General features: G+C 50.3%; 1 protein-coding gene across 1 annotated transcript; it reads left to right on the top strand.

The window, feature by feature from the left end:
- The first annotated feature begins 11669 nt into the window (after positions 1–11669).
- On the top strand, positions 11670–13984 carry DLX5 (distal-less homeobox 5). Its single transcript, XM_086614948.1, is given in 5 exon segments — positions 11670–11768; positions 11770–12025; positions 13219–13403; positions 13651–13895; positions 13897–13984. Coding segments are annotated over 5 exon segments (873 nt in total).
- Positions 13985–14554: the final 570 nt, after the last annotated feature.

Below are 14554 nucleotides of genomic sequence, written 5' to 3'. Positions count from 1 at the left end.
TTGATCTTCTTATTTCTCCCACCACCCCACAGGGTGGGAGGAGTGAGTGAGCGGCACTGTGGGTGCTTTAGCTGCCGGCTGGAGCCAACCCACTGGGGAGGTGAACTGGCCAACACTGCTGTAAAACACAACCTCCCAAGCTTCGGTAATGCTTTGCGTTTACTACTACGTTAAATCTGCAACGTAGGCTTTGCTAAGCTGCTTCATAGCAAAAGTATTTCTAAGTTCTTTGAAAAGTCCTCTAAAAGCCGAGTGCTGCAGAGGACATAGCAAAGGGTGGACTAGCATGCTGCAAGGGCAAGCAGCCAGCCACATCTGCTGCCACGCACAGACACAGAACTTCAGCTGGCGGCTCCTATCCTGCCCCCGTCCGATGACTGAGCTAGAGCACATCACTGTAAGCTGAGAATTTGCAAAGGCTCAGAGCTGACCTGACTTGGCTTCTGGAGAATCCCGTGGTAAACCTCCTCTGGCACCAACGGGAGCAGCCTGGCTCCAAAACACTTTTGACTTTGTTTGCTGATGGTAATGAATTTGCCATGACTTTTGTTATGGCCTCTGAGGCTTAATTACCTTCATTATTAAAAAGAAGCAGTATCGTTTCTGTTTGGAGCACTCTGACTTCAGCTTCTCCTGGCTAAAATCTGGGACCGCACATCATTTGTCCCTCTGAACACCCGTCTGTAGTGCTTGGAGTGGCAGGCGTGCCAGGGGATGCTCTGGTTACCCAGCAGTTTAAAGAGTCAAGCATTAAACTCACGGTGTTTGTGCACGCAGGGGAAAGCCTCCTTTATCTGGCTCTCAGTGTATCTCCTGGATTACATGCAGTTACAGTGCCAAATACTCAGACTGTAATATAGATGGTCTGGAAAGTACTCCTGATAAGTCAAATTAATACGGCTTGCAGTGCTTATATTAGCATCCACAAGTATCCTAAACACTTGAGTTTGACAGTGTTCTTGGTAGAAGCAATCGATCAGGTATGTAGCCACACAGCTGTCTTGTGATGTCTCTCCTAGGAAAGAGTGATCCTTCCTCAAGACACATCCATCGTTCTCCACCTCAGCAATGGAAGCTGAGAGTGCTGGCCTAGACTTGAGATCTGGATTATAGGTGGCTAAAATAAGGCAAGCTGCAAAGATCATGTTAATGAAGCTTACCGACGAGGTTGTGTTCAATTTTCATGGGTAGAACCTTCAAATGAGACAAAAGAGGTTGCCTAAAATTTCAGCGGATCAGAAGAATTTTTCTAAGTGCCTGTCTGTGGTAGGGGCTTACGCTGCATTTGCCAGTGCTTGATTTAAACAACAAAGTAGATTCTGATTACATTTTTTTCATCCAAAGTCATCTTTTAACAAGTTAAATTTACTTTTAACCAAGTAAATTTGGTTATTCAAAATATTCCATTGCTTGATTTGGGAGGTTTTTATCTTCAACTGTCCATACTGAAAAAAAGATAAAATAGTATGGAAGTCGAAAAAGTCCACGCTGATGTTTTACAACACAGTTTGATTCTGTGACTACAAAATTTCTGTCATTTCCTCTATACAGAACCAAAAATCTTAAAAAACACTCAAAGCTGAAGTAAAATATTTAATTTCAGGTCACAAAAAATGTATGTTTTACACTACCTGGAAAAACTGTCAGAATTTCTGATTTCTACAACATTCAGAATAATTATCGCGTGATCATTCAAAATGAGTTTTTAAAAGATCCATCAGACTTTCCACTGAAATAAAATCTGATCTAAAATGCTTAGACTTTTTGAAAAGTAGTTACCTCATATCAGGAATGGCTGAAAATTGGAAAGCAATACTGATAATTTCAAGGGAAAGATATTTTTCTGCATGATTTTACAACTTATTTCTGCTACAGAAATGGTGGCAAGAAAACTTTCAATTTCATTTCTAAAGAGATATTTAAGCAGATTAAAACTCTTTAGGAAATCTCTGAAAGTGCTGCTGATTTTGACTAAATAACATTCTTGGAATATTTGCAATTTTGACAAAATATTTCCATTTGACTAGGACTAGCTCATTAGGCTTTCATTTGTGTAAAATATGCTCCTCAAAGTAGTAATGAAAGTGGAAAATCATGTTTCACATTATGGTAAAATGGGGATATATTTTAAAGCCTTTCAATTAAAATCTGAATTTCTTCAAGGAAGGTTGAATATTCTTTTTTTTTTCCTGTATAAACAGGATTTTGACTCAAAGGAACTCTCCAAGATCTTCAATACATTCATATTTAAAAAGTAAGTCTATTACTATGTCAAATGTGTCTCACTGGAAAAAGCTATTGACTTTTCCATTTTATTGCTTTAATTTTCCACTACTCTTGTACGTTGGAATACTCCAGGTGGGTACTGCGTGTGCTTCTGATTATGCTGTGTTACACAGCAGGGAAACCTCTTATCTCAGACTGGTTGCCTGGTTGAGAAAAAAACACATTTAAGGTAGTAAACACAGCTGTGGAAGAAGTATTTTCTATTTCCTTGCTGTTTGTTTTAATGTACTAAAATGACATAATTATGGAAGTTTGCAAAAATGCCAAAATGTAAAACATAATAATTTAGTCTGTGTGTTTCTATTATAGTCTATATGTCTTCAGCTATAGCTTTAAACAGTCCAAGAAAATCTTTAGAAATGTCTTTTCTGCTCTACGCTCTCTTTTGCCCTGATAAATAAAATACAGAATTTCAGAGAAAAAGAATTTTAAAGTAATCTCGTGGTTATGCTGGTATTAAGAAGTTTTCAAATCTTGTTCTTGGCATTTTTTATGCCAGCTCGGAACTTTTGGCTTGGAGATTTGTGTTTCTATTGTTTTCTTTTTGACTCTGTGCAAACACTTTCAAGATAGGAAATTTGCAGATCTGTGGAAAAAAAATTAAAAAAAAAAAGAATAGAGATTTTGTAAATCTAACCACCACAATTTCATTTGAAGAAAATGAAATCTGAACTCTGAAAGAGGACAATGCCTTTTTTTTTTTTTTTTTGAGCTTGCAAAGAAATAGAGTAATGCAATCCCTTTTATTTTGTATTTAAACGAGGCTGAAGCGTTTTCATCTGTGGTGTGTAAAGTCCGCTTTGCAAAGAATAAATTTGGAGTACGCATATTGTAAGTATTTGCCGAGAGCATCAGGCTTATATTGGTTGAGTAAACAGCACTATAACATTCCAATAATAAAAACAAAATGTGCAGAAATATGTTTGTCACTTTTTTACCAACATTTTCTTGTTTTCTGAAGCCCTAGTGGGAAAAGATTAAATGTGACGCCTTCAGTAAGGAGCTCTGTTCCATTCAAGCTGCAACCGTTCTCCGTCAGCTATTATTTCACCAAAAGAAAAACCAGATTTTGATAGAGATCCTCAGCCCAAACTCTGCCCGCAAACACCCGAAGCCATCTCCCCTGAAATCCTATGTAAGATAACACACAACATCCTGGCCACTTCGGTCTGTGGAAGATTTTGTCTTTCATATCACGACGTGTAAGCACACAAAGGGCTGCATAAAGTTCTTTTGACTGTAGCTGGAAAGACTCGCACTGGCACCAGCGCCTTTGGATCACACTGTACCGTCCTTTCACTCCATCCGCAACTATTATTTCGTTGCCCAGAATTGTTGTAATATGACTGTCTCTCTTCATAATCCCTCATTTTATCTAGCTTCTTTTCCAAAGCCAGAGAGGATAATTGTCATCTCTTGTATAACGCAGCAAAAAGGCCAAGGACAGGCTTCAAGGCGATGGCTTTCTCTGCTCTCCAGTCCACCCTGACCATGTCCAGACTGTAAATATGTTGAGGCAACGTGCAACAGCAAGCACGACGAGGATTTCTGATCTGCCTAAAATCAGTAACAAGCACCAGAGGAAGAAAAGATTTCATGTCCAACTCATCACAATAGAATCCTCCAGCAAAGTGGGATGGAGAAGAAAGAGGGCAGGTGATAGCCTCGAAAGCATGAGTACCGAAATGGGTAGGCTAAGGCAGAAGCTACAGCTCTGTGGTTCCAGGAATTGAACCAGGAGAGGGAGCATGGGCACAAAAAACATCCGCCTACTCCCACCGAAGCCAACAGGGACTCTTTCTATTGTTCTTAGCAGGACCTGGATCGTGTTGGTGGTTTGTATCAGGCGGGTTGCCTGTGGAGATCAGGGAAAAGGAAGAGGCAGCCATGTACACCTTTGTAAAGAGCTCTAGGGTTAACTGCTGATCCTTCAAGTGATGAAAAGTCCCAAGCCCAAATCCAGGCATCGTCCTGTGCCCACCATTTCTAAAAAAGAGGGATTCTGAAGTCCAGGTGATGGCACATTAACCACGAGGACTTTATCTGGCAGCACGTGAGAAAAAAAGTTGAATTTTTTATGAAACTGACAAAAAGAAATACAGGAAGGCCAGAAGGAACCACAGTAATTATTTGCTCTGATTTCCCGCACAGCACAGGCCATACAACCTAATTTGGTCAAGTTTGCATCATGTGTTCATCCTCTGCTTGATCCAAAGATCTCACTTAGAAAGGGAGGCATCTCCATGAAAAAAAACAAATCATGCAGAAGCCACCATAACCTTTTGGGTTTTTTCCCAAGGGTTAATCTACCTTTTTGAAAGAAGAAAAAAAAAAGATAAAACGTCTTATTTCTAATCCACACGTATTTTCAGTAAACATCTTTAATGAAAATTCTTTTCCTTTTGTAGGTATTCAATTCACCCAGGTGGTACTTTACCTCAAAACACGTGCCTGCCTCAAAGTCTCTTAAGAAAAACACTTTATTCCTCATTCCCAAACCAAGACATTTTCCTAATAATAAAAGAACTAGCAGGCTCACAGAAGCACAATTGATACAGCCCCAAGAGCTATTTTTCAGTCACTGACTAGAGAACATCGTGATGAAGAAATCTGAGCTGAAGAAGAAAATAACCTCCATTTTCCCAATAAATGAAGATCTCCACAGGAATGTAAAATGAATCTTAAAGCAGAGCATCTTGATGCTTCTTGCAGTAGGGCCTCTTTCGAGGACAAAGATGTAATTCAAACATGGAGACCAGAAAAAGAAGAAAAGTCTTTTCCTCTATGCTTATGAATATGACAGTGACCTTACAGAGCCCCTTGAAGAGACAGCACTGACAACGCAGCCAGTGGCATCCAGCTTCCCTGCAGGGCTGCTCGAAGCCACAGGCTGGATTTTGAAAGATGAAGCAGGAGAAGGTTCCCCTGTGCTGCATAGGAAACTTTTAGGAGACCAAGTTTGGATTATGGCAGTGTACATTTTAATGAAGGACATAAAAGCTACGGCAGAAGATGAAATAAAATATATATCCCTGGAATTGCAGTCATGGGGAAATTCTAGCATATATTTATTTTAAAATAATAACAATAATAAGGCTAAGCTGTAACTAAGGATCTGAATATGAAGTGGGTTTTATGACAGATGCAAGTTATTAAGTCATTTTATAAATATATCTACTGTTAGCTAGCATATATACTGTCGGTGAGTACCTCTTGATAAACTTAACAGGTGAGGCCAGACGGACCATGTAACGTGAGTAATGAGGACAGAACCATATGACAAGATGCGCTTTTGCCATTTTGATCTTTAACCTGCAAAGTGTCCTGGCCCCCTGTTCAACGTCACTTCTCATCTTCACTGCTCAAGCAGCCTTACTGCTGTGGTTTATTTTATTGATTTGTACGGTTTAATGCTGCCTGATGCGAGCTGATCGCGCAGGCACAGGCGCACTAACCTCGCACTAAACTTAGCGTTAGCTAAACAGGAGTTTCCAAGAGTTTTTCCTAAGGCTTCCATCATCTGCAAATCCTTCGAGGTCTGAATTACGAAAGTTTGGCTGACCTCTGTCGGATAACAACATATTAGAGCATTATTAAAAGAGCAAAAGGAAAACTGCAAGGTTAATTCCCAAGGTTTGTAGGGGAAAATCCGCGTTGCACGAGGGGCCCCGCAGGCGGGCTTCCCCAAGCCCCTCCGCCAGCAGCCCTGCCCTGCCCTGCTCTGCTGAAAACACACCTGAAGAGCTACGCCTCAAATTCTTTGACTGGTCATCTTTTAACAGGGATGTCAGAGACCTGGGAAAGCATTCCTGTGGCATTGGGATGCAAAGGGATTTATCTCACATCTGAAGTCCTGCAGAGAGGCAGCGACCCTGCTCCTATCCAAGAGGCCAAGAAGTGGGTTACGGCTGAAGATGTGACAGGCGGGAGAGAAAAAGCAGAGTGAATAGCCCTACTGGAGATGAATCAATCCTCTTCCTTGAGGAGCAACTGCCTTTGGCTACTCAGAGCTAAAAGCTGCAGTAATAAATTTTAAGGCCTGAAAAGATCATTACAGTCATCCAGCCCGCTGCCCACTCATCCAGGATGCTGGATTTCCTGAAGTCATTCCCTCTTGCCCCTCCTGCCGCCATGGCCAAGGACTTTTCCTCCTCTGCTCTTGGTTGGAGGCCCTTCCCCACGTCCCCACCACCGCCACTCCGACTGCTGTCCCAGACCACTGCAGCACCTAGTGCAAATATTTTCTCTGGAGTGTTTCTGGCAAAGAGAGCTTTTACAGCTGGCTCTCTGGCAGTGCTGGCTCATGCTCTGCATCAGAGCAGCACCTCCAGCAGCAGTTTTGCCTGTGCAGCTCCAGGTCCATGCTCAAACATCTGTTGTGGAAACCTCAGGCAACTGCTTGGGGCAGCTCTCGCTGCTGACCCAAACTGCTGATCTGAAAATGGCTCCATCTGGTTTGTGCCTCATCTTTCCTGGAAACCACTGAGCCTCACATCAGTCGAAGTACCTACAGCTCCTGGAACAACAATACCCAGCTACCCTGGAGAAGGCAGGTAGAAGACAACTCAGTTGGGAGAAGTTGGGTTTTCTGATGATGTTTCTCTGATGACCTCCACGAGCTCAGAAAGAGATTGGTGTTACACCACGACGGAAGAATGTGGGCTGGAAACAGGAAAAAATGCTGGGACTGGCTTTTCCTCGAACATTCTGCCCAGCCAAGCAGATCTCCTTAAAATTGGATCACGTCTGTGCCAAGCCCTTGAATCGAAGAACGACGGGAGCTCCTCGTCTGCTTCATGTGGATGGAGCTCCAAAAGGGAAGGGAATGAGTGAGTTTGTTAAGTATTTCCCATTCTGGAGGGGCAGGCCATGGCTGGACTGTGACTGCCACGTAATGTGCTGCCTCGGGAATGTTGTGATGCATTGAGAAACGTCTAAGAAACCCCTCAGTGACCCTGGCAGGTGTGCCCTGAGAGAGGAGGGAAGGGGAGCTCCAGGCATCTCTTAACATCATCTTGTCCCACACATTTGGCTAATGCCAACAGGGAGCCCTGGCTCCTCCCTTCAGTGATGTCAATGTAATTTGGGGGGAAACGTGTGCAAGTGTAATCTCCTCATGTCAGCTCTTTGGCAAGTAAAAGAGACAGCCACAATTTGCCCTAAAAAGCAAATTCTAATTCTTAACATTGTACATCACGTTTTCATACCATGCAGTGCAATTTACAGGCCAGACGAGCAAGGCCCAGGCTGCGGCCAACCCTAGCAGTGAGTCCATCAGGCATGGAAATGCCGAAGTGACAGGTTCACTTCTTTAACTAGAGGCTCAGTGTTTCCTGGGCATGGGCAGGTAACCAGAAGAGAGCTCCAGGGGTGAGAGACAACCGGAGCCTAGTGAACGTTTTTGGACAGAGGGCAAAAACGACTCCCATCCCAGTGCCTGAGAGACAACCGGAGCCTAGTGAACGTTTTTGGACAGAGGGCAAAAACGACTCCCATCCCAGTGCCTGAGAGACCAGGCAAGCTTCCATCACATGCGCATCCTTCCGTAAACACGAAAGGTGACCTTCACAGGAACAGAAAACCTCCTTTTCTTTCGGAGGGATGTCAGTTCTCCAAAGCAGAGCATGTCATGCCTAGGTGGAGAAATGTCTGTTTTCCTCTGCCTGAACCAGCAGTACCCGAGCTGCAGGCTCTGCACAAAGCTATTGAAATCTGAGTAAAAAGTCCTAGACTCTTTCCCTGGGCTGTCTGGCAGACTTTTTCTCCTCTCCTGCTCCCATCGGTTTTTTCCAAAATTATTTCCCACGTTTTTCCCTTTTACCACTGCCCTGTGAACATCTTTCCGTGCAGTTTGCTAGCCCTCTCCACTGCATTCCCACTAGCTTTTGCCCATGTTGAATACAACAAGTTTTTTACTTTGAAGCAGATGTCATTTATTTTTGCCCAGTCTCAGTCAAGAACACAAGGACTTTCAGTCCCTTCGCCTCTTCATTCTGAAAATACTCTCCTAGGTAAACAAGTCCTAAGCCTAAGCCGATGCACTGGAGCGCCAGGAAAGCCCACAGTTGTTGAAGTTGTTTGGAAATCACCGTTTTCTGATGCTGTAAAACAAGAGTTAATCCATGTTTCCACTGCGGAGGGCTGTTTGGGTTTTTTTTTTTTAAAGAAGGGAAAAAAATTCCTTTCATTCTTTGCCAGCAATTTCCATGGAAATGGAGTTTCCAGCAAAAACTCGGTGCCCAAACGAGAATATTTTATCCAGAAAGTGAAAGATTTTCTCTGAACAATTGCAAGATTTCATCCAAAAGTCTCAGAGGCTTCATCTGAAATATTTCGCTCGTTGGCTGGAAACAAAGCACTGCCGAGCGAGAGAGGACGGAGAACCCTCTGCAAATCCGCCCGGTCTCCAGGCGGGCCTAGCGCGGAGGGTTCGGCCCGCGGGGATGCTCCCGAGCCAGGAGCGGGGCAGGGCGGGGCGGCCGGCGGGCACCGGCCGGGAGAGAGCGCCCGCTCCCGCCGTGGGGCTGGGTCGGGGGCCCCAGCGCTGCCTCCGCGGCAGCTCCCCGGCGCGGGCGGGCGGGCGGAACAATCGCCGCGTTGTCCGGCCGCGGCCGCCGGCCCGGCGGCTCCCGCGCCCCGGTCCCCGTGCCCTGCGGGGACAGCGCTGGCGGGGCCGCCCGGCTCCGCCGCCGCCGCCGCTCAGTCTGGCCCCGGCGGCGGCGGGGGCGGCGGCGGCGGGAGCCGGGGCGGGGGGAGCGGGCGGCGCGCAGGTAGCGCGGCAGCGCTGCGCCCCGCGCGGCCACGCCGTGGCGCTCTTGTCACGGGCACGGCCCCGCGCGCCGCCGACGTGTCCGTGTCCGCGGCCGCGGCGCTCGCGCGCCCTGCGCGCCGGGACCGGCCGCGACCGCCGCCCCCCCCCCCGCCCCCCTGCGCGGATCCGCGGGTCCGGGCCGAAAGGGCCGCGGCTGGACGCGGGGGCCCCGGGCAGCCGCTCGGCCGGCGCGGCGGGCATGTGCCGGTAAACAATGACCGTATTGTGAAATGGAAAACAGACTCCGGCTCCCTCTGAAACGCTCGCTCCCCACCGGATGTGTTAAATAAAAACCGCTGGGGAAAAAAACAGCAGAAAGTCAAGAAAATCGGGTTCGGGCTGGGAAGGACGGGGGCAGGAAACCCGCAAACAGGCCGATTTGTATGCCCTCGGCTCGGTAATCCGCGCACGGGCTGCAACGGCGGCGGACGCCTTCAAAAAAAAATCAGCCGGGGAGTTTTGCGGTTGTATCTGGTGGATTTCTGACTTTTTTTTCTTTTAATATCGAAACTTTTTTTTTTTTCCCCTTTCCCTGCCTTGCCTCTGAATAAAACAAGAGCAAACTTTCTCTGCTGCAGGAAACCACTCCAGACTTCCCCGGTGAGCTGCAAAAACAGCTTGTCAGGACGGCTTGGCCGGGACCCGCCGCGGGTGCGGACGCTGCCGGGGCTGGGTGCGATACCAGCGTCCTGGTCCTCTCCTATTTTCTCCCTTCAAACGGTATCTTCCTGCCCGGACGTGTTGAAGTGCAGTGCCCTGGAATTTATGACACAAATGGGCTTCCCCCCACCGTCTCCCCCTCTTCGTCTGTTTAAAATCTCTACCGTCCCTTCCAACTGGATGCAAATTGGGAGCTTTAATAAACTGACTTCCCCCTCCCCAGTCGTAAACATATATCCCTGTCGGTTCCTCTCTCTAGAAAAAAATGAAGGTGGAGGAGAGAGATTTCCAATGAATTTAAGTAAGTGATTCATATAAAGAAATGCTTAGGGATTTGTTTAATGTGATTTTATATGAGCTGTGGACATTTCCAAAGCAAACAATAAGTTCAAGTACAACATGCATGGTTGTGTTACAAGTGTTACCCAGCTGGCTAGGAGATCTTCGGTGAGCAAACAGGCTAAATCTGGAGAGTAAAACTTCAGAAAAATCTACAACTCCAGGTCACTGAAAGCAGTCTTTTATTTGTTTTCCTTAGTGTCTAGTAAAATCTGATCCTTTTTTTTTTTTTTTTTTTTTTTTTTTTGCAACGCTGCTGTAAAGTCACGAAGGACGGGCATCACCAGCCGGTGGCTCGCCCCGGCCCGGCAGTGGAGCCCATCACCTGGGCCCTGGGTCAGCAGATGGGCACGGAAACCCGGGTGCTGGCGAAGGAGCGTGCTGCTGGTCGAGGTGCTGCGGGGCCCGCACAGTGCCAGCCACTTCTGGGGGACTGTCACCCCGGGAAGCGGGCTCTTGCCACGGCCTCCGAGTGGAGACGCCCCGCGGCGGCCTCCCAGTGGTCCTGCCCACGGGTGAGGGTGATTTGAGCTTCCCCCGTGACGCGCATCTCACCCTGGGCCGGAGCCGGACCAGACGGTGAGCATCGCCACGGGACGGTGAGGAGCGGCCACGCGTGGGACCGAGTAGCCGCGGGCGAACCTGGAGGGGGGCCGGGGGCTCTCCGCCCACGGGCATCGTCCCACAGACAGGTCGCCTTCCGCGAAGCCCGTGGGGTGGGTGCCCCTAGGCCGTACGGTGCCACCAGTGCCCCCAGCAGCTCGCCCACCTCCAACCCACAGCGTCCTGCCGGGACACTCCCGCCTGGCTGCGGGCCGTGCTGGTGTCTTCGACGCAGGAAATGATGTAACTAAAATTCAAGATTTTGGGGGGATAATACGATTTACTTTAGTTAACGCGGAGGTCCCGGACGGCATCGCCCCGGAGAGGGCGGACGACCCGAGTGAAACAACCCCGGTTCGACGCCAAATGGTTTACAGCCACCAGGTCAGAAATCGCGCTGGGATCCAGAAGCGCCCGTGCGTTGTTCCCAAGCCATCAACGCAGCCAAGAGGGACCGGACGGCAAATCCGACCGCGTGGCTCCGGCCTTCCCCCGGGGCGCCGCGGGCTGGAGGTGCGGGGGCACCGGGCGTGCGCGCCCGCGGGGCGGCGGGGCCGGCCAAGCCCCCCTCGCCGGCTGCGGGGAGGGGAGCCGGAAACCTCCCGATCGCGACGCTCCGGCTCGGAGCTGCTGTTGGTATTCACATTAAAAGAGCTTGAATGGGACTTCCCCCCCCCCCTTTTTTTTTTCCTTTCTTTTTCTTTTTTTTTTTTTTTAAGCCGAAGCTTTGTTGTGCTAAACTAGTTGGACGAGTTAGGGTGTCGCTGCTCCCGATTGCTCTGGCCAATGGAACCCGATCCACCCTGCTGTGCGTAAGAGCGCAATTAAGGATTTAACCAAGCCTATGCTTGCGCCCCAGCCAGCAGTCTGCCGGAGACAGACACAAGCGCCGCAGCCTCCTCCCCCAGACATTCTGCTTAGACCCGAGCAGCCCCAGCAGCCAGACCCAGCCAGCCGCCGGCTCCGAGCTATGACAGGAGTATTTGACAGAAGGGTCCCCAACATCATATCCGGCGACTTCCAGGCTCCATTCCAGACGGCCGCAGCCATGCACCACCCGTCCCAGGAAATCTCCCACTTTACCCGAGTCCTCGGCTACGGATTCCGACTACTACAGCCCGGCGGGGGCAGCCCCGCACGGCTACTGTTCGCCTACCTCGGCTTCCTACGGCAAAGCGCTCAACCCTTACCAGTATCAGTACCACGGCATGAACGGATCCGCTGGGAACTATCCTGCCAAAGCCTATGCAGACTACAGCTACGCCAGCCCCTACCACCAGTACAGCGGGGCTTACAACCGCGTACAGAGCTCCGCCAGCCAGCCATGTGAGAGCCGTGGGGCTGCAGGGAGCTTCCGCGGCCGCGGAGAGGCTGGGCGAGCGCGCCCCGGCAGAACCCTGCCGCGGGAACCACGGGGACGCAGCTTTCCCTGAACCACGGGGAGAATACAAATTTTTTAAAAAAATAAATAAATAAAAAGGGAGAGGTAGGGAAAATTAAAGAAGGGGGAAAAAAAATAGGAAAGCTGGGTCTAGTTTCCTGACCAGACTGCACGATCTAAGACATAAATCGTAGGGCTAGTGCTTTAGAGAAGGGAACGTCGGTCAGCTGTCCCCGGGCCCCCACGGCTGCCTCTCTCCTCTCCTTCCCCCCGCAGGAAGAGGAGGAAAAATAACCGAGTTTTTGTTGCGTGTCTCAAACTCAGGTTCGCGGTGGCAAAGAAAGTTTTCTTCCCCCTGTGCTGGAGGGGCGGGGGAGGAGACTGGGAGGGGGAGCCCAGCTGTGGCGGGGCTGCGAAGCCGGGAGGGGTTTTTACCAGAAAGCGCCGCGTTTTTAGCGCTTTCCGTTTACTTCTTTGTAAGTTGTTGTGGAGGGGAAAAGAAAGAAAGAAAAGAAAGAAAAAGAAAAAAAAGGAAAAAAAAAAAAGAAGGGGACAGGTTAAAAAAAAGTAACGCGTAGCCAAGCCAAGCGGCTGGGGCTTGGCTGGGACGAGTGCTGGCCGCGGCGGCGCTTGGGGACACCCGGCGGCGGCGGGGGGAAGGCGCGGCGTGCGGGGGAAGCGGTCGGTGCCCTGGGTAGGTCTGGGCTCCGGGCCGGCGTCTTCCCAGCAGCGCACCGATAATCCTCCTAATTCCCGCGGCGGCAGCGCATGCCCCGCGCTCCCGCCCGCACCCGCTCCGCGCTGCGCGCCCGGCGCCGCCGCCCTCTGCGGAGGATGCCCAGGCGGGTCGCGGGAGGCGGAGGAGGGCTGGCGGTGCCCGAGGCCCGGCGGGGGGGCCGCGGGCCCCTTCCCCAGCTCGCTGCGGGGGAGCCGGCGGAGGGTGCGCGGGGCCGCCACCCGGCGCGGGAGCCGCGGGGGGAGCCGCGGGGCCCGTCGGGCTGGCGCCGCTGCCCTGCCCGGCCCAGCCCGCGGGCGGGACGCCGCCGGCGGCGTAGGCTGCGCGGCGCGGAGCGGAGCCGCGTCCCGCGCCTTAACGTCTGCGTCTGTGTCTCTCCTCCCGCCCTTAGCGTCCGTGCAGAGAAGGAGGTGGCGGAGCCCGAGGTGAGGATGGTGAACGGCAAACCAAAGAAAGTGCGCAAACCCCGGACTATTTATTCCAGCTTTCAGCTGGCGGCGTTACAGAGGAGGTTTCAGAAGACCCAGTACCTCGCCCTGCCCGAGCGGGCCGAGCTGGCCGCCTCCCTGGGGCTCACGCAGACACAGGTACCGCGCTCAGCTCGGCTCCACTCGGCTCGGCTCTGCTAGGCCTGTCCCGGCCCGGCCCGGCCCGGCGGGGCGCCGAGCACCGGGTGTTGAACCGGCGCGGCGGGAAGGGCCGGATCGGGTCCCGCGGAGGGGCCGGGAGGGCGGCGGGACGCGGGTCCCTCGCAGCCGCGGAGCGCCGCTTGCCAGCAGGCACTGATAGTGTCGGTTTCCCTCTCCCCCTCCCTCCCTCTTTCCTCTCCTCCAGGTGAAAATTTGGTTTCAGAATAAAAGATCCAAGATCAAGAAGATCATGAAGAACGGGGAGATGCCTCCGGAGCACAGCCCCAGCTCCAGCGACCCCATGGCCTGCAACTCTCCACAGTCGCCCGCGGTTTGGGAACCTCAGGGCTCGTCCCGCTCTCTCAGCCACCATGCCCACGCACACGCTCACCCTCCAAACTCCAACCCGTCCCCTGCATCCAGCTACCTGGAGAGCTCCGCTTCCTGGTATCCCCGCTGCCAACTCCATCAACTCCCACCTCCAACCCCACGGCTCCCTACAGCACCCGTTAGCGCTGGCCTCTGGGACAATTTATTAGAGTCTGACCCTTATTGGTTTATTTTTATTATTTTTTTTTGTTCCTTGGACTCCTGTGTTTACTGTTAAGGAATAATAACGAAAGGAATGCATATGGGGGATTTTTAAAAGGGAAAAGAAACAAACAAAAAGGTTAAAATGTGTAAAGCTGTGCATGTAACTTATTGCATTTCAAAGGAAACCCTTTTTATACAAAACGGACATTTTTTGGCTCAGCTGTGGACACTATCAATGGTGCCTTGAAATCTATGACCTCAACTTTTCCAGAGACTTTTTTTCAATGTTATTTTAACCCTGTAAATAATTGTAGATAGAGGAATTAAACTGTATATTCTGAATAAAATAAAATTATTTCGACCACGAGAAACGTTTCCAAATTGCCCCTTCTTCTGTTAACAAGAGGGGAAAAAAAAAATAATCGCGATTTGCTTGCAGAGAGCGAGCGAGGAAAGAGGGATTTTTGAGAGGCCCGATCCTGGGTGCTCACTTTCGGTCGCCGTGCCGTGCTGTGCCATGCCATGCCACCGCAGCCCTGGCCTATTGGCAGGACCCGACCCTCGTAGGTCCCCAC

Source organism: Tauraco erythrolophus, chromosome 7, assembly GCF_009769465.1.
Source record: "Tauraco erythrolophus isolate bTauEry1 chromosome 7, bTauEry1.pri, whole genome shotgun sequence".
NCBI classification, from domain to species: Eukaryota; Metazoa; Chordata; class Aves; order Musophagiformes; family Musophagidae; genus Tauraco; species Tauraco erythrolophus.
Note: the sequence above shows the minus strand (reverse complement) of the source record. Positions and strands in the feature narration are given on the sequence as shown.